Source organism: Monomorium pharaonis, chromosome 9 (assembly GCF_013373865.1).
Source record: "Monomorium pharaonis isolate MP-MQ-018 chromosome 9, ASM1337386v2, whole genome shotgun sequence".
In the NCBI taxonomy this organism is placed as follows: Eukaryota; Metazoa; Arthropoda; class Insecta; order Hymenoptera; family Formicidae; genus Monomorium; species Monomorium pharaonis.
Window position 1 is genome coordinate 969,114 of NC_050475.1, and position 26,075 is coordinate 995,188.

A 26,075-nucleotide genomic window follows, 5' to 3' on the forward strand; every position below is an offset into this window, starting at 1 on the left:
CTTTTTCTTTATTTCCAGCGAGGAAACGAGATTTTGATGTCTTACCATTTATTTAGAACAATGTTTACTGAACATCCAATCTTTCGATATAGTAAGCAAGCTAGCTGATAAACGTTTCAATATGTATACGATACAATTGATTATATAAATAAAATTATGTATGATATTACATGTGTGTGTGTGTGTGTGTGTGTGTGTGTGTGTGTGTGTAATAACTCAGATAGCACACAGACGGTTTAAAAACATTTTTAAAATGTACGTAGTGAATGTTCCGTGCGTATTTACATCTGAATCAGATCCTTAAACATCTTTAGAACTTTTTAAAGACGTCTCGTGTTATTTTTCTGGACATCTGAAAACTTTCCATTGTAACTAAGGGAGCCAAAATTGGATTTTGTAAAATTTTGATGTTTTAACTATCCCGATAGGAAGATTTTGCAAACATTGCACAATAATGACATCAAAGATTGTGTTAAGATGATTCGCCATAACGCAACAGTTTTATCAGAATATAATTCTTAAATAATATTTGTTAAAGATTAGACAAATATAATTTGAAACATAAATATTTTGCAATTATTACAGCATTTAAAATTATCACATTATAATCTTCAATATTTTCACAACATAAGGTAGCAATAATGCAACAATAATAATGTGCAACAATAACATGTACAGCATTTAATCTTCAATATTTAATTCAAAATTAATATCAAAAGGTACTACAACAAATTTAACAAATATCGCTTATTCAACAGATATTTAATAAACATTAAAAAAAGGACATTTTAACAGATTAGTTGCGTCCGTCGGAGAGTTAAGTATTTCATTGATAGTAATAGCGGCCAGAAACTCTTAAATTATTCCTACATTATAATGCACAAATATTGAAACATGAAATATTACACATCCCATGTTTCAATATTTGTGCATCATAATTTAGGAACAATTAGAGAATAATTTGAGTCTTTTGTACACAATTATATTTCTAAATGTTTTAAACATGTTACGACTAAAATATTTTTCTCAATTATTATACAATTTATTTCTGAATTTAATTTTTCAAATGTGCTGTTAAGATGATTCGCCATATCATTATTGTTATGCCAACATATTATTTCAAAATTTAATTGAGCAAACATTTATTAATGTTTCATAAATAGTTAATGTTTGTATATCTATTTCCTCAACTATGCCCTTATAATGACGGATTATGAATCTTTTACAATATTTTGTCATACAATTTTATAAATCTTTTTCTATCGGAGTGCAAGAATGTACAATAAAAATTAAAAATTCTATTTAAAAATTTTAATAATAATATTAATACGATATTTATATTATTATTCAACGTTAAAAGCACGTCCATCCTTTTTATTTACTCTTTATCTTGCCCTATTGAAGCAATAGAGAAATGATACAACTAAAGTTTATGAGCGACGCGAGTTCGGGGGAATTTGAATTTAATCTAGACCAATTTTCAAGAAAATGTTCATGGATGCTATTATTCCTATTATATGTCAAAAAAATTTATAATTATTTTACACAAGAATTATTTTAGGCGAGAATTTTTTTAAACGTACGTGAAATGAACATCTTTAAAACGTCCAAATATTAATATTATATTTTGAACGTTCAATAGTGTCTTTGAAACATTTATGTTACGTCCAAGGATATTTTTTGGATAAAATAAAGACCAAAATCGGACGTCCATTGGATGTTGTATGCTGGAACTTTAAAATAAATTAAACTAACAACAAATTTGAATAAATCGCAATAGTACATATTAAATCCGTTGTACATTAACCTAAGTGTATTATTAACCTAAGTATAAAAGTGATATATTACATATATATCACATCTTTTTGTGTACGACGTTAGTATGTCCAGTAAAATTTGTTATAAAAATATTAGTGTTTAAATCAGTTTTTAGTCATAAAAACAAAATCTCTTGTGATTTACCCTACTTTTGAACATTACAATTATTTTTAACTTCCCAGTGAGTCTTATTTAGCTGGGTTTTATTCGGCTTAGATACCTTAATTTATAAATACATGAAATTGTTACAATATTATTTGTATGTTTTTACAAATTACATGTTTTTAAAAATTACAAACACACACACTTATTCTTTATCACAATTTAGTCACAACTGTTTTTTTTTGTTTCTTCGATTAGGTATATTGTATCTTTATATCAGAATCACTGATTTCAAAAAACTGTCTTTTTTGCTCTGTTCCTTAATTATTTCTAAAGACTAGAAATGAAAAAATTATTATTTAGTTTTCATATATATTTTATGAATGAACGTGAAACTATGGCATATGATCGAATCAAACTCAGGAAGTGGAAAATGACGTAGAAGCTGAACGTGACGAGGAGTTATTCTTCAGGATTAGATCGAATATTCACCTAGTGTGAAAGATGAATAATGATGGAAGAATAGAAAGAGGATAAAAGTGCCAATCAGTTATATTTGTCATTAATTCTTGTTATGATTGAAATCAATACCACTAGCTATCGTTACAAAAATCATTGTTTTCAGATGATGCAAAATATGATAAACACAATAATTCATTATTAACATTCCGCGACAGATAGTAAAGTAACAGTTATCTCGAGACAAAACATTTATCAATAAAGTCTATTTTCGTAATTAATACGGAAACTATGTATTCACATATTTGACATATTATGTACTCTATAATGATATACCTGCAAGAAAAAACAATTACGTATACATAATTTTACCCCTGTGCCATAGATACTTGTAAAACTTAATTGTAACTTAATAATTTATATAAGAAAGTTCTCTTGGTAAACACGCGATCTCTCGTCTTTAACATTCAATAATGAGTAATAATAATAAATATTAATACTAATAAAAGACAAAATACTTATATTGCCAAGAATTTTAACAATAATATATATTTTTAAAAATTTTATGTTAAAATAAACACAAAGCAAATGTATTAAAATGTAATATAAATAATATGTAAAAAATTCACACAAAAATTTAATTTGAATGATGTCAGGAACCGAAGTTTATAAACTGACTTATGTTTAATGTTAAATGTTATTAAAATAAAATATTTTGCTCTGACCACTTATTTTCTAATTTTTTATTCTCGAAATTCAAAGAAATCTTTTAATATACATTCTTAACAAACTTTGGTAAAATATTATTTTAACGTTTGAAAAAAATAGTTATTTGTAGTTTTGATAAAATTAAAATGTTGACATAATCTATGTATTAAAAACATTGACGAGAACTAAATATTAGAAGACAATTAATAATCTCTTTATGATGACTAACGTAAGAAATACGTTCATTTAACACATGGTAATAACTGTTATAAAAAAGAAAGAAATAACACTATTTATCTGTTGAAATTAACATATAAAATATGTAACCAAAATAATTTATGTATTATTTATATATAGAATTTGTGTACTTATAAATTGTGTTATTTTAACTCTTGAAAATAATTAGCATTCATTTAATGTATAAAAGTCTAAGTAATATAATATACAAAAGTCTAAGTAATATAATGACGGTATGTTAAATTAATACACAATTGTGTTAGAAATTTAACACAAAATTTTCTACACTGAAAAATTTTAACGCAAATAGAAAATGTTTTTATTGTGATTACATTTATTGTGACACAAAGTGTAATTTTCTAGAATATTTAATCTATCTGACAATTTAGTGTTGATATTGTACATTGTCTCACTTTTAATATTCATATATAATTTACTTAAACTTAGATAAAACACACACACACACACACACACAACGTGTCCTTCCATCCTCGCAAGTTACCGCGCAGACCAATCAAATTATCATTGATAAAGGATTAAAAGATGTAAAATGTCGCTATTTAATTAAGAAAAAAAACATTATTGAGTACTGTAAACTAAAAAGAAAAAAAGAGGAAGTAGAAAAAAATAATTAACGACAGTAGTGTACGCAGCGTTTAATCCGACGCGATAGAGACTCGTCGCAATGCGAGAGGTTTCTCCATTCGAATCAATACAGCACATACTCGTACACATACTCACATAATCCGCGGATATACATATGTACTAATGCATGCGTATGGCATATTGTATGTTGAGAGTTAAAATGTTAACAATGAAAATATTGAACATTTCTCATTTTTTTACCGTTTACCTATTGTCTATGTTTTTGTTACATATTAATAAGTAAAAAGTCCATTACTTGTCGATGCAAAATAATTTACAATCAAAAATCTTGTTGTCCTTGAAATATAATCATGTATGAATCGTGCACCGAGTATGAAGTTTGCAATAGTAGTCACATCAGTATATATATTATAAGAATAATCATCATGTATTTAAATTGAAAGTATATTAAACGTTTTCTTACACAAAATTAAGTCTAAAGGAATTACATTACACAAATTAATTAAATATTTTATTTTCCGATTTTTGACGTAAGAATTGAAGGACAATACATTGTATATTATTTTTCTAAAATTTTTTTTTAATAAATACTTTATTTTAGAAAAATTTTGATCATTAGAATAGGCTGTTGTTTTTTATTAATTATAACGTATTTTATTTTTATTTAAATAATTATAACGTATTCTTAATAACATCGAACAAGACATAGTTTAAAAACAAAAATTAACATAAAATTTTGTAAGAGAAATATAATATTTATAACAATAGAACAACTTGGTTGTCGTATTTCAGTTGAAATATCAAAATCTTTCAATTAAAAGTGGTTTTTGTGCCTCTTCCATTTTATAAAGTGTTTAATCTCTCTCTCTCTCTCTCTCTCTCTCTCTCTCTCTCTCTCTCTCTCTCTCTCTCTCTCTCTCTCTCTCTCTCTCTCTCTCTCTCTCTCTCTCTCTCTTCACCCCCCCTCTCTTCTCTTCTCTCCCCTCTTCCCTCTGTTTATATATCCTTGTCTCACATTTCCCATCCTCTTACAAATGTCCTGGAAATGAAAAGAAGGCTTCTCTGATCGATTCGGAGATTGGAATAGTTCCGTTATTACGATCTTTGTTACGATTCCGCGGCAAGACAACCACATCTTAGATATTATCTTCACTTTTTTTAAAATCTGTTACTGAAAAATTTTTTTAAATAAAACAAAATTGAAATTTTTCGTTTTTTAATTAGAGACATTAATTAAGTTAATATTATATGTAAGGTATATTATAAGGATAATATTGTTATAGTAATTTTATTGTTGAATAGTAAAAGAAATGGACTCTGTGTGTGTGTGTGTGTGTGTGTGTGTGTGTGTGTGTGTGTTTGTGTGTGTGTGTGTGTGTGTGCGTGCGTGCGTGCGCGCGCGCGTGCGTGCGTGCGTGTGTGTGTGTGTGCGTGCGTGCGTGCGTGCGTGCGTGCGTGCGTGCGTGCGTGCGTGCGTGCGTGCGTGCGTGCGTGCGTGCGTGCGTGCGTGCGTGCGTACGCGCATGTATATGCGCGCGTGCGTATGTAGCTAAGAACTAGAAATAAAGTTGATTTGAAGAGCGTTTATTACTTGTAATGAATACGTGGAATATCGATGAAATTATTTTACGTGAACACATTCAGGCGATGCTCCCGCCTGAATGGCATGAAATCACCGATTCGAAACGGACAGGGGTTTGGCATTACGTGGTTTGTAACCGACTGCATCATGCATATACAAGCATTCGTATACGGAAGCTATACAGGGCCGCATTTACAATTCTACGTAGAAAATATATGTATCCGTTTTATATATTGTATTATTAAATTCAAAATCTTGCGGCATTTTTCTTAAAAAATTTATTGAAATTCTACTATGACTAGACAATTATTACAGATTAACATAAGTATATTAATAAACTTTAGAAAGTAAAAAAGTTAAAAGAATAATTACGACAAAGAAAATGGTGAAAACTTTATAGTCAATCGATATTTATCTAACAAGTTTATTATCTTGTCCCTATTGCGCACGTAGGAATGCACACATAAATTATAACTAGAGGTACGAAATTCGTTGTTGAAGTTATATTTATGGATATGTCACCACGAATACGCAGTAATTTCAACCTCGTTAATACTTACTGAGGTGTGATAGTATGCGTGCGCGCGCGTGCATGAGCGCCTAATTAATTAACCGAAACGGGCGTCAACGCATACAGGGACGCATGCATATATATACGATATCACAAATTCGAAGAATTCTAATTTATTACGTGCGCAACGCATGTATTCAATCCGTTGATAGAATAGAAATATACATATAATAATATATTTGTATGTCGTATGATTAACTTTCAGGCGGTTTTCTCGGTGACATTGCACTGCCAAATATCAAATATGATACGGAATGGCGCGAGCAAAAATTAAATAAAAGCTATTTGGAAGAGTTAAAAAGATATAGAGATGAGATATTAAAAGAAGGCCTACAAGTGGAAGAGGAAGGCCTTACAGGTAAATAATAGAAATTTATAATATTACTTGCGGATGGTTTTATTACATTTACGTGCAATTTTACTTTAATAAAGCATTACTTTAATAAAACACACACACAGACACACAGACACACACACACACACACACACACACACACACGTACACACAGACAGAATTTGTAAATGTCACTGTTTATGAAATGACACTGTTTCAGAGATTCTTCAATTTAAAGGCAAACATGATGCTAACAAAAAGATGTTCCACAAGTATGATGAGATAGTTGTTCAAGAGAAACCAGAATATATCCTGCGAGACCGCAACCAGTATAGCACGGGTGACGAATCCGACAATGGTTTTAACTTTAGTACTAGAAATGACGATACTAATCTCGCAATAAAAAACAAGAGTCTTGAATTTAGGTATTACATGACATTTATGTGTTTATTATGCTTCACGATACAATAAGAATATTCAATAAAACATTTAGTATTCGACACCATTTTTCACTACTTGATAAAAATTCTTCAAGTATTATGCATGAGATAATAACGTCGCAAGTGTTAATATAAATTATAAAGAGAAAGAAAAATTGTACAATATAATCATCAAATGCAAAAAATGTGCCGTGTACGATAAAATAATGCCATCTTTGATATTTATCCTTTGTGATGTCTGAAAATAGAAATACATATCTCCTCGAAATATTTAATGCCATTGCATTTATTTGCGATATTAAATATATGTAAAAATCTGTATATATAAGTATATGTATAGAAAAAATGGTAACTATTAATATTGATAGTTGCGCCTATTATTGTGTCTATCAGATTGGAATCCTCGACCCATGCTTCGAAGAAAAGGCACTCTGGACGACAAGCTCATCGACAGCTTTCCAGGAGGACTTCAATATCGAAATCAATGAAAGCTAGACAATCGAATGACGACATGCCTCTCGAATTTTCAACCACTACAACTTTAATTCTCGAGGATAATAAATATGTAGGTCGCATACATACAGACGGCGTCAAAGAAACATTTACCACAAAACCTGAAACGAGTATGCAAAATATATCAAACCGACGACGTCGACGTCATTATCGTAAAAGGTAAGAAGACACGATCAAATTTAGTCAAATATCGATTCTTATTCAATTTTTATTATACTACGATTTATTATGTATTAAACGATTATAACGTTAGCAACTCTATAATACGATAGATTAGTCAACATATTCGGTCAGCCATTTGATTTGGTATTGATTGGCGAATCGTATAAATTATTTTCGGACATAATGAAAATGATCAATAACGACTCTGATTGATTACTATTACGGACGCGCAATAAAATTGTGAAAAATAGTGCAAACAATATGTAAAATTTGTAATTTGATACATATGTTTATTATTTTTCCATTTGATTACTGGTGCATCAATTTTTAATTGTATCACTAGTGGTATTTCCGCTAGCGGGAGCTATCTCGCAATGCCAATAACAATGGCTCCGTCGTCGTCGTAAAGCTGGAAAATGGGGTCCGATACTACCCATCCGGGCATTTTCAGCCCTCAAACTGCCAATAACTTGTCAGCAGTGACATTTCTCGAATACCGTGCATTTCCTATGCCTGTCATCAGATCGCTCATGCATTATCTCTCGTATAACTCTGATAAACGAAAGTATTTTTATCTCCTTTCTGATTACTAAACGGCAAAAAATTGCTACTTTTGTTGCTCATATTTATCTTTTACACCTGACGTGTCGAATCGTTTTGACAATTTTCTAGATCGCATCGATATTCACATGATTATTCAGATACAGGAGCGATCTAATGAGATATGTTCTAAATGTGTAAATAATTAAACGTACATATAATTTGGAACAGGTAAACCGAAAAATTGTTATAATATTTTAGCTCGTTTACAAAGCTAAGCTCTTTATTTCGAAGAAGAAAGAATGTTTTATATACGAGTTATTGCTATATACGAGGTGTCACTCAGCCTTTTATTCGTCCTTTCTAGAGCTTCCATCGATCCGTCTATCATATCCGTCACACACATTCGCCGGTCCAGCAAAACTAAATCTCTTCCCTAGAATTCTCTAACTCTAGAGCTTCGTTGAGAATCATACGATCATGTTTCACGGTATCGGATATAGGGCGTGAACACGCGCTTTCATAAGCCTGTTTCAAAGCTCAATCTATGTCCGGTACGCTCCCCAATCCTTATCACGACCCTTTCGGATTTTCAACCCCTACGGGATTAGCACACTGATACATTGTACACATATACAGAATATGACATACGATTAAATATACGACAAACCGTTGCACGAAACGAAACAAAGACCGCTACTACATGATATTTATTTTAATAAATAAATTTTTATCAAATTTTTAATATTCGCTTGCCGCGCGTATTAAAACGTTCAATTATTTTGAAAATAATTTTAAAATTAAGATACCTACGCGGAAAAGTTTCTTTCTTGACTCAAAAGAGCTTAGTACATTAATATTTGCGCAAAGTGTCATACATATGTACATACATACAATTGCGATATTATAAATTTATTGATCATATTATTTATAACAGTAACGATTATCAATAAAAATATCAGCGTGGCATTTATCGTATCCGTTAGCATCTTTAGTTTCTCTTCCCATTTTCTAAACAGCGCGTATCTTTATCCAATGTTGTGTCGTATATGTATGTATACCATTAAAACAGTGGAATAGATTGCTAGAATAGATCTCCTCGCACATAGAACGAAGCGCAACCGAGCTACATAGAGCTATATAGAGGAAGCACGGTAAATGCGTTTCAACCGGATTCATTAACGCACTCTACTGTACTTCTCCTCACTTCTGATGATACTTCTGGTCATATACTTAACCGCTGGTTACACGCAAGACACGCTAATTAATCGTAACGCTTTGCTGATTCAGAAAAGGCCTTGTCTAAGAATTACGATACACGTATCACCGAGTGAGCAGTTTGATACTTGAATTTTCCTTATATTATTACCTTGATTTAATTTGATAATTCGAGCTTTGTAGCAAATACAACAGCGGAGCGGTCTTTCTCGACGTGAACTTTTAAATGCTGGTCCTCAGACTAGTGATCACGAAATGTATGAAATATGAAAACATGTAATGTTAGCGATAATCTTATAGCGCTGCTTATACTGCTTACTCGATCGACATTACTGTGAATTTAGATAGTTGGACTTTATTTTAGTGTTTACTCTTTCACTGTCAACCGCTATATTTACAATTAAACGTATTTCTGCCATTGCACATATGTACATTTCCGTAATCGTAATCGTAAGATTTCGACCAATCATATTGCTCAAATCAGCCGTAACCGACCGAATTAACCAATCGTATTGCTCAATTTCTTACGATAATGATTACAGAAATGTACGTGCAATGGCTTTAACATTGCGTTTCATCAAGGTTCCATCGAAATTGCTAGCGCCAATTGCCAATTTTATACGCTCTCGTAAAAAGTTATACGCGTTCACAATGCTTTCAATTAATGCCTAGCGATTCGCTTTTATCGCTATACTTTCGGAATCATGCTCTGTTTTATAAGTGTTAATTTTTAGATTTTGGAATTGAAAGAACGGGAAAGAGGAATAAAACTATTTTAGATAATTTTATGTAATTTTTTTTAAATCACGTTTTTTATTTGGCAAAACAGGCAGACGCACATATTTTTTTAATTGTGCGAGTTGATCGCAACTTTAACAACGCTTCCAATTTATATTTTCGTTTCGATGTGTTTCTTTTTCTTATCTGAATATAAAAATAAAAATAATTGAATAAAATGTTATAAATAAAATAATTTAATAAAATAAAATAATCGTTAGCGCACAAGTTGAAGCCAAAGCTTGGCGACGTATACACGCGCGCGTGCGTGCGTGTGTGCGTGTGTGCGTGTGTGCGATGCTACGTATAATTGTTGTGTTTATATATTCTTAGAATTTTGCGAAGATGTCTTCACAGTCATTGTAATCGACGAACGCATGGCCTTATTACCGACACGTCAAATGAAATTGTTTCTGTACATGATCGACGTCTCCGTTCCATCGAATTCTATGATATAGAACACAAGCCAAAATACTTGATGAATAAGAGCGGAACGAGACACGCGTACTTAAGCAGAATACGTCGGGCGGCTACTGCGAGAAAAGAACGAGTGTGGGATCACGGTGTAATTCCCTACGAGATCGATGGAAATTTTTCAGGCGCGCACAAAGCCTTATTCAAACAGGCAATGAGACACTGGGAAAACTTTACTTGTGTCAAATTTGTAGAGAGAGTGCCTAGAGAGCATCCGAATTACATTTTGTTTACGGAAAGACCTTGCGGGTGAGTCTTATGATAGAGAACTGTTATCTCTGTTATCTACAGAGAATTACTATACTGACTATTTCCACTATTCGTTGTCTCATTATATAAAGGACAATGTAGAAATCGTCGATTTTCGGTCCCACTTGCAAACGGAAAAAACCTATTCCATATGATTCTTAGACCCATAAACAATACGAAAATACAGCTCAGAAAGCGGAAAACCCTGGGGAAAACTTTTGCCAAGTAAATTTGTATGTCAAAAATAACTTTGCAAGGTGCTGCTTTTGTGGGTTTAATGTCCACTGAGACATGCCTAGTTTATTTATTTATTCAATTATTTACTTGTTTTATGACCGAGAAAGGTCATTTACAGATCAGTTTTTGTCTTTCTATGCCATTGGTAACTTATCCAAATACTGACCGTGTGGTTAATTGTTAACATACGCGCCAGCGCAAGTACGACGCGACTGTCACCGACATATGAGCTTTTCTTCGCTTATTTCTTGTCTGAATATTTTTTAAAATCATGTATATGATCAATTTCATCAGTCTAATGTACTATTCAAAAGCATCACAAGCATATCATATTTACAATAAAAAGACATTATTGAATCTACATTGTTTTTAATCTATGTTGAAGAATAATTAAAATGAATAGTTCATAAAAAGAGTTAATAATGTTTGCCTGGTAACTTTTTTTTTCCATGTTTTCACCATTACATATTTTCAACTAGCCTAATATGGTAATTGATTAAGTATTTAAGATTAAGCATAGAAAATGGCTTAATAAAGTCTATATTTTAGATTCCATCCAACAAAAATGATTCGACAAAAGTTAATAAGAACTATCATATCTCAAACAAGTAAATAAATGAATGAATAAATAAACTAGGCATGTCTCAGTGGACATTAGACTCACGAAAGCAACACCCTGCAAAGTCATTTTTGACATACAAATTTACTTGGCAAAAGTTTTCCCCAGGGTTTCCCGCTTTCTGAGCTGTATTTTCGCATTGTATAAGAATCTAGGGTCTAAGAATCATATGGTATAGGTTTTTTCCGTTTGCAAGTGGGGCCGAAAATCGACGATTTCTAACATTGTCCTTTTGTATAAACCGCAATTTTAGTTTCGTATTATTATTGCTTATTATTTTCTTCGTTTCTCCTTTTTTTCGTTAAATAATTATTTTACATAGCGATATATGTATACAAGATAATTTTTTAATCCTCCGTCTGTACACTGATCCCAAAAGGGAACAAGTGAAATTTTTCACTTGTGTAGCCACAAGACTGGTGATCGGTGGAGCTTGGCTCCCCTTTAATAAATGACCAAAATAACTATTGAAATTAAAAATGTAGTCACTCAACAGTAATTAGGAATTTTTTCAGATTTTTTGTACATATTTAACATAAAAAAGGGACAGGACAAAAAGAGGTCAGTATACAGATCGTGTTAGTAAAAATAAGTGTACAGACGAAGGGTTAATATTCTTTATACGCGACTTCAAAAAGGAAAAAAAATTGTATTCGGAACATGTTTGCGTTTAACGATATGTAAACTTTCCTCGACAGATGTTGTTCTTTCGTTGGAAAGAGAGGTAACGGACCGCAAGCTATTAGCATCGGAAAAAACTGTGACAAGTTTGGTATAGTTGTACACGAGTTAGGTCACGTCGTTGGATTTTGGCATGAACATACCCGACCGGATCGTGACCGTCACGTACAAATTATCCGTGATAATATTATGAGTGGTAAGTGATACCCGACAGAAATTTATTTCGAGAAATATTGTATATTTGCGGCATGACATTTTACAATATTTTACATAAATAGACGTCAATAAAATGCCCTTGTAATGAAATCCAAGTAGAAGTAAAGATAAGCTTTGATCTTATTATTTATCTTAATTTGCATAAAACAATATTTGTGACACGCACGCGTGAAACAAAATAACTTCTTTTGAAATATTTACACGTGATAGAAGTCATTCGCTAATAACGTCAATATATATGAACGAAATTTTGTAAGGTATAATTATAAACAATTAATCCGTCGTTGTGACCGGCAAAAAAGAATTCCTTGATTTTATATGCCAAGTTTTACAAAAAAAGAAAACATATATTTACAAGGTAAGAATTTTCAGAGCTTTTCTCGGAAAAAACATCACAAAAGTAATTTTATTTAGGCTTTTTCTAGACTTTGCTGACCAGGTTATCTGAAATAAGTCTGTATAAATCTTTGAATGGATTTCTTTTATTAACAAAGTTATAATTGTAATTAGACCACCGTTATAGTGGCACTTGTTAATTATTCATTCATCATATATCTCTTTAAATCATTCTGAGACTGATCATATTAATCTTTTCGATACGAAAATTAATGACGTGGAAATTTGTTTTTATCTTTAGTTTTAATTTTCACGTAGGATTTTGGGTAGATTTTACTGTGGCGAGATTTTATCTGTTTTCGTATAAAACACTACAACTGAATAAATATCGTAATATATTAATCTCTTATAAAAATGTAATACTGGACAGTATTAAGCTGGCCAGTAATTAATACTTATTTTTAATGTTAACATACTGCTGTTAGTACTTTTAATACTCAAAATAAGTAATAATTACCGGCTAATCTAATACTGTCCAGTATTACATTTTTACAAAAAAGGGGTATTAAAATAAAACGTACCGATAATGTAACGGTATACACAGGAATACTATTAGGATAATAAAAAGATATTTTACATTATTCAAACTTATCGTGTGTTACTCGGATGTACATACAAGAAAATACTTTAAAAGATTGCCAGCGATATAATTAAACCCTAATTGTATCCCATTCCGCTAAGCGCTTTAAAGAGGTGCTCTTAATTTCAGAGCTTAAAAGAACGCTAGTGCAGCACTTAGTCTTTCATCTTTTCTCGTTTCAAATTATATCCAACCTAAAATGTGATAGTGATATACTTTTTATCCAAAGAGATATTTAATATTGAAAATGCACTCACGCAAACTTCTTCCACGAAAAATTTTCTTTAATTACTGGTACAAAAATTTCTATCATTTAATTATTAATAATATTACACGTTATTTCAATTTTAAATAACCGATATGTTAAAGATTTTCTAATATGAGGCAGTTACATATGGTATTGTCTCGGTATATAATCGCTTCAAAAGTAAATATTAATGCTGCATTAAATTTTCCAAAGTGCAAGTATCATTTTCGTTAATATATGCAATAGGAAATACTTGGTAATAGAACAGACTCGGAATATTAAAGATTAAGTAATATATGGATATTTTAAATATACATACATATTTTAATTTATATAAAACACACACTTTTTTGCTTTTTGGAAAATAATAATATATTCAATATTAGGTCCAATTTCCATTAATTTTATAGAAATGTCATATAATTCATTCGGTATTTGTGTGTGCGTGATAAATGTGAATAAAATTTATTTTTAAAATTTGGTTTACATACCTTGAATTATATTTGTTGTCGTAAACTCTTAAAAAATAATTTTGCAACTACAGTAAAAGTTGTATACGTGTAAAAAATTAACTGAAATAAATTGAAATAAAATAGAAAAATTAACTGAAATAGCAAATACTACGATAAGCATAATGTATCGCACTTAATCATTCTAACTTATGAAACTAGACTTTATAAATTCTATAGTAAAAATTCTAGTAGATACACAATAATTAGATAAATTTTGGTTGTGGCATTGAGAAATCTATTTATATTAACAAAACACTTTTTGTGTGTGAAGCAATCGTTCTAGGTATTTGTTTTAGAGCAAAATTTATTTCCGTTTTAAATTAATTATACAACTTAATGAGAATGTGCAAATGTCGTTGATCATTGGATATAACAAAAGCATAGTAGTACTGTTTTTACACGGAAGCATAAGAATTTATTGATAATTATTCTGTATTTCACTGTGATTTATGTGATTTATCCTACACGGAGAGAATTTTCTCTTAAAAATTACCCTGAAAATCGTGGTAATTGTGAGACAACGTAAACCTTGGAAAATTTTACCATACTTTTAATAAAATTTACAAAAATTTAGTAAAGTTTAGTAAAATTTTAAGAAAATTTGGCTAAGTTTTAGTAAATTTTGTTAGAAGTATAGTAAAATTTACTAAAACTTAGCCAAATTTTCTTAAAATTTTACTAAACTTTACTAAATTTTTGTAAATTTTATTAAAAGTATGGTAAAATTTTCCAAGGTTTACGTTGTCTCACAATTACCACGATTTTCAAGGTAATTTTTAAGAGAAAATTCTCTCCGTGTAATGTTTTATTAGCGAAGTAGCTTATCACATTACATTTAAGTTTCTGCTGAAGAGTTCTTGTCACGTAAATTGCCTGTTTACTACAAACCATGTTAACTATGTTGCAAAATATTCCGCAAAATGTTGTAATACGTATAACTGCTAACAGTATATTGTTAATAATACATGTAGCAAATATGAATAACTACAAGAATAATGAAAAAACTAAATTATGTATGTTAAAAAATAATTAATATATGATTTAAGTTTAATTTTTTGTAATTAAAATGTGCAAGTATATATGTGTGTGTATTAAAATTAGAAAAAACATTTTATTAACGTTATTGTTATAAACTCTTAATAAAAGTTTTAATCCTTGTCTACGATTGCGGATACTCACTTGATTAGTTTTTTCTGAAAATTGTTTATGTTTCTGTCAAAATTTTTTCAATTTTAAAAGTTGGAATTAAAAAATATATTGCATTAAAGTTCACATACGTCTGGGCCACAACAGAGGTACAGATGTACCCACTAGTAAAAATATATTATTTACGTTCAGTTATCAAGTCAATTAATAAAAAGGCTTGTAAAATAAATAAAAAGTTTTTTATCAATAAACACAGTAACGTACAGTGTACGTTCGCAAACTTCCCCTTATTTCAAATTTCAAACGACCGTAATACGTTAAGGACCGCGCGGTTAGCTGACTAAATTCTATTAGGCTAGCAGATTAGATTAGATTAAGTTAGCTTAGGCTATTAGATTAGCTAACTAAACCCTTTTGTGTGAGTCAGAGCGGACTATATACCTGAAAAGGGTCTCTACCCTTTTTTCATACATAGCAGCAGTCGAATATCATCCCGATAGAGTAAACTTTCCATGCTACGAAGCATTTACAGACGAAATTCCGACAGTGGGTACATTTGTGCCCCTGTTATGGAACAACGTAGGTAAATTTGTTCGTGAACCTGGACACAAGGGTTGATAAGACTTTTAATAAAACTCTTAATAAAATTTTGCTCTTTATATAGTTATAAATTATAAATTTAAATAGAAATATTCACTTACACACACACACACACACACACACACACACACACACACACACACACACATTACAGAGTTATTTAATTTTAATAAGAAAAACCGAAATTCTGAGTTATTTTTAAGAGATAAACAAAGTCAACGTGGATAATATGTATACGTTTATAAAATTCTATTTTACAGATATGTTTTACACACATACACATTGCGTTGTAAGCAATTGAGACAGAGAGAGAGAGAGAGAGAGACTCCTTTAGTGAAAATGCTATGTTTCGTTGTAGGTCAGGAATATAATTTCAATAAGTTGACAGAAGAAGAAGTAAATTCGCTCGGATTACCCTATGATTATGACTCTATTATGCACTATGCAAAGAATACCTTTTCAAAAGGCACTTATCTAGATACAATCTTACCTATGGAAACTCATGGAAAAAAAAGGCCTGAGATTGGACAAAGAATTAGACTGAGCGAGGGCGATATCGCACAAACAAATCTTTTATATAAGTGTCACAGTAAGAATTTAACTATTGTTCTCGTATATTTTTATTGAGATTTTTAAATAATAATTATAATATATTAAACATTACTAAAAAAAGATATATAGCTTATTGAAATATACATTCATTAATCTTTACAATCAGAAAGCTTTTGAACGATTATACAGTACAAAATATATATATCTATTAGTGAAAAAACAAGATTTAAGATGAATATATAAAAATTGAAATATTTAAAATTCTTTTGATTTTGTTTCGCTTGAAATATATACCAGTGTTATCTGATTAGCTTAATTAAATTAAATAAATAAATTTGATGAATTTTTGCAGAATGTGGTAGAACTTTTCAGGAGAACAGTGGTAGCTTTGGATCACCTATTTATTCAAATAATTCTCCATCTGTTGATGGGGAACGATGCGAATGGCGGATTACTGCGACGCATGGCGAACGTATTGTACTAAATATCACGTCTCTCGACATATTTAAAAGCGATTATTGTCGTAGCGATTATCTCGAGATTCGAGACGGATACTGGTACAAGAGTCGAGTGTTAGGTAAGAAGTTTTTTTCTTTAAAGGCAACTTACTTTAAGCGAAAAGTGTTTGCGTTAAAAAATTTCAATCCGATACGAAAGACATGAAAAAAGAGAGAAGTATTTAGGGTGCGTATGTTCCGTACGTGACGTAATTTTAATAAATTAATGATTTCTGTTGAAAAATTGCTAGAAAGTAACAAATTTCAGCAGAATTTGCTCAAACTCTTCGTGTTTATTTAATTCAGGTCGATATTGCGGCAGCGGAAAGATGCATGAACCAATAGTGTCGAGTGGAAGTCGTATGCTGGTAACATACGTGACGTCTAGCAGGCAAACTAGTCATCGTGGTTTTACAGCGAGTTACGAAGCTGTTTGCGGTGGTGACGTCGAATTAGAAGGCGTAGGACATCTGGAGTCACCAAATTATCCAGAGGAATATCAATCCAGCAAAGAATGTGTGTGGAAGTTGTCTGTACCTCAAGATTATCAAGTGGCCTTGAAATTCCAGTCTTTTGAGATCGAGAACCATGATAATTGCGTGTACGACTACCTTGAAGTGCGTGATGGACATAACAATGATTCCCCCTTAATCGGCGTTTATTGCGGGTACAAGATACCACCAGATATTAAGTCGACGGGGAACAAATTGCTTGTTAAATTTGTCAGCGACGGTTCCGTTCAAAAGGCTGGTTTCTCAGCAACTTTTATGAAAGGTAATATAGCGTAATATAACATGAAGTAATATAAAATAAAAATATAACAGTACATAATATTTAGTAGCTGAGAGAAGCACGCGCCACATGCGCCGTACGATTTTCATATTTAGTTTGTTACGATTGTTGTACATTATATAACATACTATAGATGTATCGTCGCGAACATGATGAAATAATATTACTTTAATGTTTAAGAATTCGACGAGTGCGTGTTAACGGATCACGGTTGCGAACACGATTGTATCAATATGCTAGGTGGATACGAATGTTCTTGTAAAATTGGCTACGAGTTACACTCTGACGGCAAACACTGCGAAGGTAAAGAACGACGGTTCTCTTAAAGACGGAAAATCTATTTATTCTGCTCAAACAACCAATACATTGAAATTATAATAAATACTATAATAATATATAATAAAAGTCTGCTAGTGTACAAACACACACACACACACACACACACACACACACACACACACACACACACACACACACACACACACACACACACACACACACACACACACATATATATATATATATATATATATATATATATATATAAGTATATATATATATATATATATGACAATAAAATTCCATTGCCATAGATGCTTGCGGTGGATTTTTCGACGATAATAATGGCACAATCACGAGTCCATCGTTTCCCGAAACTTATCCAGGAAATAAAAATTGCGTTTGGGAAATTATCGCTCCGCCTCAATATCGCATCACTTTAAATTTCACGCATTTTGATCTCGAAGGCAACAACGTATATCAGGAAGAATGCGAATACGATTCTGTGGAAGTGGCTAGCAAGCTTGGCGATGACGTTCTCAGAAAGCATGGGATATTTTGTGGCGCACGATTACCATCACTTATTACATCCGAAGGCAACTTTATGAGGATTACCTTCACATCTGACAACAGGTTTTATTTTACGTCGCGCCTAATATCTTCTTAGTGTTTAGCTCAAATACATATATCAAATCTTTTATAAATCACAGAAAAACATATAGCATAAATATTTCGTCACTTTCGTCACATTTCAATCAATAAATTTATTCATAACTCGTCAACATGGTCGTATTAAAGATTTTTATTTTTGAAGGAGAGGAGTTATCAATTATGTTATTACATAAATAGCAATTTCTTATTTCTTGTTAATACATTTTTTTTTAATTATTTTAATTTGGAATATCTCCTTGTTTTTTATTTTGAAGGAGAAAAATATATCGTTATAAATCATAACCATTACACTATTTCTTAAAAAAAGTATATAGTCAAAATAATGGTTATTAAAAACAAAATATTTAAATCTTTAATATCACTATTATTATCTTTGATACAAAAAGTATTAAAAAATTGGAACAGAAACTACACATTATGTAATGAAAGAATATTAAATGCAAAGAGTTGTTTTTTTACGTTAACAAAACATTTCTCAACTTTTATCTTATTATTAAATTATTTTATATCGACATAAACCATCATTCAAGACGTCGATTGTCAGCAGGAACAATCAATACTCTTGTCATTTGCACCGCACATTTTATTTGAACAGCGTCCAAAAATCAGGCTTTGCTGCCGTATTTTTCACGGATATGGATGAGTGTGCCAATAACAACGGTGGATGTCAGCACGAGTGTAAAAATACGATAGGTTCTTATCAGTGCTCTTGCCACAATGGATTCACACTTCACGAAAATGGTCACGATTGCAAAGAGGGTGGCTGCAAATACGAGATTACTGCGCCCGTGGGAACAATCACCTCACCAAACTATCCAGATTATTATCCTGGTCGTAAGGATTGCGTTTGGCATTTTATTACAAAGCCAGGTCATCGGATAAAATTGGTTTGTATCATTATTTCGTAAAGTTTGTGTAATATCATCCGTATATTCTATAAGATTATATTTCGTTTCATAGAAATATGAAGCAAAAAAAAGAAAACATATATTCGTGTCAATGTCGTAGGTATTTAAAGTTTTTGAGATGGAACCGCATCAAGAATGCGCCTATGATCACATTATTATTTATGACGGAGATTCACCGGACAGCATTATCTTGGGTAGATTTTGCGGTAGCAAAGAACCTCATCCGATTCTCGCTACGGGCAATCAAATGTTTATGGTTTTCAAGAGCGACGCTTCCGTGCAGAGAAAAGGTTTCCTGGCCCAACATAGCACAGGTAATTTCCTTTTTACAACAGTATCGGAAATGCGTCTTGGCACGATTCAATGTATCAATATATCAAATGTTCCAAGTGTAATATCGAAGCGTGAATAAACAAGTTGTTTTAATAGGCGTTAAAAACTGCACAATAACTTTAATTTACGTTACAGCCTGCGGTGGTCATCTCATGGCAACCGATAGAGTGAAACATTTATATTCTCATGCCAAATACGGTTATAATAATTACGATCACAGAACTGATTGCGACTGGGTGATAGAAGCCCCACTTGGCAAGAACGTTCACTTATCATTCCTTTCATTTCAATTGGAATACGAAACTGAATGTGGGTATGATTTCGTCGAAGTTTTCTCCGGTTTAGACGCGTCAAGTCCGCCGTACGGTCGATTTTGTGGTAATTCCGTAAGTGTATGTCTTCAAAATTTTCTTTAACACTTCATAAAATAGATAGAAATAGAATTTACAAATTCTATACGTAACAGCCAAAGTTTTAGCAGATATAAAAATTACAAAAATTTGCGATATATTTTAGTCGCGATATTAAGAAATGTCTATATCAGCAAAAGAAATTTTTGGGGATGGAATTAATATAAAAATAATAGAATTAACAAATATTTTTTAAAAAGACACAACATTTTTCGGGAAAATTAGGATTTCTTTGTTACAGAACACCACTGGTTTTATTTCTATGAACGAGGCGCTGCTAGTAAGATTCAAAACGGACGACACAATTTCATTCAAAGGCTTTGTAGCCATTTTTGTGGCGATCGATCGACAGGATAGCGAGGAAAATTTCGGTGGTGAAGACAACGAAGATCAAGAAAACATTTGATCTCTGGCTCGGCTATACTCCAATCGATTGGAGTGATTAAATTCCGAGTGGACTTCTTCTATGAGAAGTATTAATTAGAAGTACTAGCTTGACAATACATTTTACATTAGTATATTCTCTTCTATATATATATATATATATATATATATATATATATATATATATATATATATATATAGATAAAATTTTGAAATTGGTAGAAAATATCTGAAACTGATTCCTTCAAAAAAGTAGAGACACACACACACACACACATTACATAGAGGATAGAGAATATTTGCCCAAGCAAAGCTTAAAATAAATTTGTCTCGTAATAATCTGATTGCGGCAATCACCGAACATAAAGCAATATTTCTATCATGTTAGATGCAATTAACAACTAGCAACAATTTAATCTAGCTGATGTAATATTATATGTACAAGATTTTTACGAGTCTTAGATAAAATATGTCGAGTAGCGAGTGTAGTGTTATATATATTCTTTCAAGCCATAAAACGATGTACTGAGATATATAGAGCAGTCGAAAAGTTTAGAGATTATCTCGACAAATTGTGATACATATAGTTTTTTGGTTGTCTCAGAGCATAACAAAATTGTAAACTTAAAACGTTAATGTCTCATAATAATAATTATTAGATTTTCTAAATCTATTATTAGATTTTTAAAAAAACATAGAATATGTTAGTAGCAAATCAATAATTGTGTTATTATTTAATTTCAATTATTCAGATAATAAATTTTTTACATGCAATAATAGATATGAAGTGGTGCGATATTAAATACTTGAAATTAATTTTCGTTTATATTAAGCAATTGCGTTTATTCGCCTTTTCAATCGACTAAACTATACAACAATTAATAATACTTGTAACGTTTCCGTCGATAGACATATGGCAACAAAATATTAAACGTGGCCTATAAACGCGGATCATTTACATGCCATAATATTGTTACGCGCGTCGCCCGGTACACTCCTCGACCGCGAGTCAACTGTCGCATCGCCCATATCGATCGGCCGGAAGACTTCCGTAGCAACGAATATTTGTTAATAAATAAAAAGTGACAATTCTGTGCCGGACTCCTGCCGTGGAGGACTCTTTATAAATCTGTTTCCGTTCTTTAAAATAAAGTTGATGTTCACACGGAGTCTTGCTTAGTTTTCTTTCCGCGAGTGAGTGTGTGAAAGTGACAGAGAGCGTCTCAACGTAACAATATAATTAGGATATATTTTATTTAAATAAGAGTAAATTTTAAATCGATAAGTGTTTGAAAAAAGAACTAAAATAACAATGCAAACATTTGAGAATTTCACATCATACTTATTATATATAACACATATACATACAAATTAGACATAAGGGCTGCGTTCCGAAATTTACTGTCGGTACTGAAAATCTATAGTACACGTTACATAAACTATAGATTTTCAGTACTGACAGTGAATTTCGGAACATAGCCAGAATATCCGATATCAGAATATAGAAGTTATAAGTTATAATACGTATAATCGATATATCAACATAACAAAGAAAATCTTGTCTCATCGATATCGTTTTCATAACAAACACTGCCCAAGTGACAGTAATATCAATATTTTATACGTCTCGTATACATTGCGATATAGCATGACTACATCGTAAGAGAGAAAATTAGATTCACGTGTGATAAGAAGCGTCATGCATCAAACATATATTTACAATATTAGTGCGACATTGGTCTACGATCTCGCTAAATATTTCTTTCTCAATGCACGTAATTAGAAAGGGGGAACAGAGGATATGTGCGATAAATTTTATAGAAAATTGATAAAAATATCTCCAAGGCAACAAAAGAACGTTTCATGAATATTTCGTTACGTTTTCCAATTAGAAGTTATCAAAAAAGTGATACAATATAAGGTGTTTTTTTTTAATACATAGAATTAATATAAAATATATGTGATACTTAAACAAATTTATGAATTTTTGCGTGTGTCTATGCGTATGTACACACGTATGCGCCGTTTACGAGGGAGTAACCGGTATTTTATCGTTTATTGTAAATAAATAAATGATAAATGTATGTATCAACATACACACCATTTTAAACACACACACACACACACACACACACACACACACACACACACACACACACACACACACATACAAATAAACATGCATGCACATGTAACAATTTACTATTAAACAACATGTATTGAATTATGATATACATATTACAACGTTTATAACACATTTTCTTATATACAACTGAAAATTAGAAATTCTCATTACTTCTCATCTAAAGAAAATTACAATTTTTCATTTTATTTCTTATTGTTTTTACACACATACACACGCACACACACACGCGCGTGACGTGCTTGTATGAAATCTATTTATATGTGTATAAACCTATATCATATATACAAAACTGATGTAAGAATTATATGTGTATTTATGTGTGTATAAATCTATACCATATATACAAAACTGATGTAAGAAAATTGGGATAAAACATTACATACGCTACATTACAGAAGCTACACAGTAGCTGTGACAAGTAAAAAAATTATAGAACTTGTTAAGAGAACAATGGATTACAGAAATTGTATTCCAACAAAGTTTTTATAAATATAGTGCAGTAAAAATAGGAAAATTGAGAAGTAACAAATATTATCCATCTCACACTGTATGCGTACATTAATATCAAACAGTTGAACATTGAACGTTCTTAATTTATTTATGAAAAGTAAACAAAATTCTCGTTGCAAACCTATTTCAAGTTTCCGCACTTATTTTGAAGACATGCAAATAGTAAAATCATCGTTTCCGTCTTGCGTTTAATTTTCATTCCGCTATGTATGTCGAATAACAATGTACAAAATGGTATTGGTGAGATAACAATACAGAAAGAAACGTTCAATTTTTTTCAAGAATGGATTCGATTAGAAGATTAAGAACAAAAATGTTCATAATACGAATCATAATTTTTCAACCACACATACTTTTCATAAACTGTAACATATAAATAATACACTCTTTTCTGTTGTTTTTCGCATGAAACAAATACGTTGTATACAATCTGTTGTACCCATAAAAAATAGTAGTAATAAATCAATTTTAAACAGAATTGTACAATAACCTTCTTATAAAAATACACAAAAAGTGCATGGTTTAATAAGGCACTTTTAGAATATAAGACTCGTTTCCACATACATTTTATATTTTTTAAATTAAAGCCCAACAATATAAAAAGATTAACAAAATATCAATTTAATGGCAGGTGGGATATTGATAAAGAGGTATTGATCAAATTTTTCTTATTTAGTAAATGGATGTAATGCTGCTTTAAAATATTCTTATTTATGTATAACATAAAAAAATGCAAAAATTAGTAGTTTTATCAATGCTCGCAAATGTAATATTAAATTACTATATCTATTAACACTTAGAAGACCGGAATTTTAGAAACGAAATGAGTTTTGAGGCCCACAGAATATCGAATCACATGTTAGACATTAATAACGTCGTATGATCAATCAATCGAGCATACCTTCCAAAAAAACAAGCGTATCTACGTTATCAATGGCACTTTCCACATCACGCTTCTGAATAGTCCTTTTCTTCACTTGTACAATATATTTATAAGCTTCTTTCGCAAGCGACTCGATAAAAAATTCCTGTTAAGAGGTATATAATTATTTTAACGAAAAACAAATTACAATCACTTATTCAATATTATTTACCACTGATTTTGCTACCAAAAACACAGCTTCTTGATTAATGAAACCAACTTCAGGATCCATTTTGATAATGGTTTTTACTCTTCCCACGGGCAATCGTATTAACTTTTCTCGCTGTTCTTCGTCACCATGCGGGGTATCGTCAACATTGTCTCGCGAATCTCGTGGATTCTCATCAAACTGCTGTCGTTTAGCGAGTTGGATCGTTTCGCTCAAGTCATCGATCTCCGAATTATTCATATTGACAATTTACTTCACGTTATAACTATTAGTGAATATAATAAATTTAGTTATATTAAAAAAGATTTTACACAAAAGAAAAAAAACGAGTGCAATTTCGCACATTATTGAAAGGAAATGTATCATAACAATGAAGATCACATGCCGAATACCGAAATCACAACATTCGATGCACTAAACATAATAAAATTGTTTTCGATTACAGTAGGTTTGTTTTTGTGAGTTTAATGTCACATCCGTTCTTGATGGATACACGATACTTGTGACTTTATTTCTCTTCCTATGTAACTTTTTGACTATGATTCTGAATGCTGTATGCGCGCTAAGTTTTCTATTACTATTAATTGCATTTACTGTTCTAATACTTCATCTTGATTACCACCTTACTTCTTATTTTAACTAGAGAGGAACCTGAGAGCGGTCACCCCATATCTGATCCCGTCGTTTCAAGTGTTTTCGTCCATCAACGCCTCAACGTGTACTTCGAACTATAGAGTCAATGTCCATGAAAATCTGTGGATAATGTATACAATTAATTGAAAAAGTCTCTGGGTCTTTTCATGCTATATTCACGATTATTTTTATTGGTTCTAATACTGTTTTATATACTAATATATATATATACAGAGCAGTGCAGCGAAAAAAAATAGCTAGACCACATAATTAATATGCGCGATCAAATTAAGCTAAACTAGCTGCAGCTATATAAATCGGTTGAAATAAAAAATTATTCTAAAACCTACTTAGGTTTAAGTCTTCGCTAACTAAGGTTTAAATCTCTGGTAAGTTGGGTTCCAATCTTCGCTAAAGCGTTAATTTGCAGCTCTGGGATAAGGGGTACGTAACGCTTTAGCGAAGATTCGAACCCTTAAATTTGAACAACTTAGTAAAGATTTAAACCTAACTTAGCGAAGACTTAAACCTAATTATTAGGTTAGGTTTAAATCTCTACAATAGACTTACTAGAATAGACTGCTTGAGGTGAAAAAACGATAGTAGGGGTATCCGTCACTGAGAAAAGGATAACTGTCTTTAACTTGAGTTGCTATTTTTTTCTAATGCAGAATAGTGAGGAAGCATAGCGACCAATAACGGTGAGCAGTCTATTCTAATAATTAAGTCTATGATCTCTACTAACAATAAGTTAGGTTTATGTGTATCAAAAGAAATCTCTATAAAAACATATTTTGATATAAAAGACGTTTATTTTTATTATTACATTATTGAGTACACATCA

The 26,075-nt window shown here is 31.2% G+C and overlaps 2 protein-coding genes across 8 annotated transcripts in view; one reads left to right on the forward strand and one right to left on the reverse strand.

Moving 5' to 3' along the window:
* The window catches only part of LOC105835228 (tolloid-like protein 2), a 28,093-nt gene extending 4,108 nt beyond the window's left edge, over positions 1 to 23,985 (forward strand). The window contains exons 2-15 of one of the 3 annotated variants that reach the window (XM_036291828.1): positions 6,289 to 6,441; positions 6,638 to 6,842; positions 7,251 to 7,529; positions 10,401 to 10,790; positions 12,345 to 12,523; positions 16,383 to 16,613; positions 16,929 to 17,153; positions 17,380 to 17,847; positions 18,046 to 18,168; positions 18,459 to 18,777; positions 19,412 to 19,703; positions 19,825 to 20,038; positions 20,193 to 20,449; positions 20,709 to 23,985. In XM_036291828.1, coding sequence (XP_036147721.1) covers positions 6,289 to 6,441; positions 6,638 to 6,842; positions 7,251 to 7,529; positions 10,401 to 10,790; positions 12,345 to 12,523; positions 16,383 to 16,613; positions 16,929 to 17,153; positions 17,380 to 17,847; positions 18,046 to 18,168; positions 18,459 to 18,777; positions 19,412 to 19,703; positions 19,825 to 20,038; positions 20,193 to 20,449; positions 20,709 to 20,873 — 3,500 coding nt within the window. In that variant the 3' untranslated portion in view covers positions 20,874 to 23,985. The remainder of the gene's footprint in view (positions 1 to 6,288; positions 6,442 to 6,637; positions 6,843 to 7,250; positions 7,530 to 10,400; positions 10,791 to 12,344; positions 12,524 to 16,382; positions 16,614 to 16,928; positions 17,154 to 17,379; positions 17,848 to 18,045; positions 18,169 to 18,458; positions 18,778 to 19,411; positions 19,704 to 19,824; positions 20,039 to 20,192; positions 20,450 to 20,708) is intronic. The other 2 variants (XM_036291829.1, XM_036291830.1) reach the window with 2 other exon arrangements.
* Positions 1,308 to 25,932, reverse strand: LOC105831543 (DNA polymerase epsilon subunit 4). 5 transcript variants are annotated; one of them, XM_036291838.1, is made up of 4 exons: positions 25,226 to 25,932; positions 24,602 to 24,863; positions 24,409 to 24,535; positions 4,902 to 5,101 (listed from the first exon to the last, which is right to left on the reverse strand). In XM_036291838.1, exons 2-4 carry the CDS (start codon positions 24,836 to 24,838, stop codon positions 5,067 to 5,069), a joined length of 399 nt encoding a protein of 132 aa, XP_036147731.1. In that variant the 5' UTR covers positions 24,839 to 24,863; positions 25,226 to 25,932; the 3' UTR covers positions 4,902 to 5,066. The 5 variants fall into 5 exon arrangements, with proteins under 5 accessions (XP_036147732.1, XP_036147731.1, XP_036147730.1 ...); XM_036291837.1 differs by having other exon boundaries at positions 25,042 to 25,932; XM_036291836.1 differs by having other exon boundaries at positions 24,984 to 25,932.
* Between the last annotated feature and the right edge of the window lie 143 nt (positions 25,933 to 26,075).

Excerpts from the sequence above, each read along its gene's own strand:
- LOC105831543 (XM_036291838.1), bottom strand. The coding sequence starts at position 24,838 with ATGAATAATTCGGAGATCGATGACTTGAGCGAAACGATCCAACTCGCT. Across the intron at positions 24,536-24,601 it reads TTTTGGTAGCAAAATCAGTG|GAATTTTTTATCGAGTCGCT; the intron begins GTAAATAATATT and ends ACCTCTTAACAG. Across the intron at positions 5,102-24,408 it reads TACGCTTGTTTTTTTGGAAG|TAACAGATTTTAAAAAAAGT; the intron begins GTATGCTCGATT and ends AAAATTTTTCAG.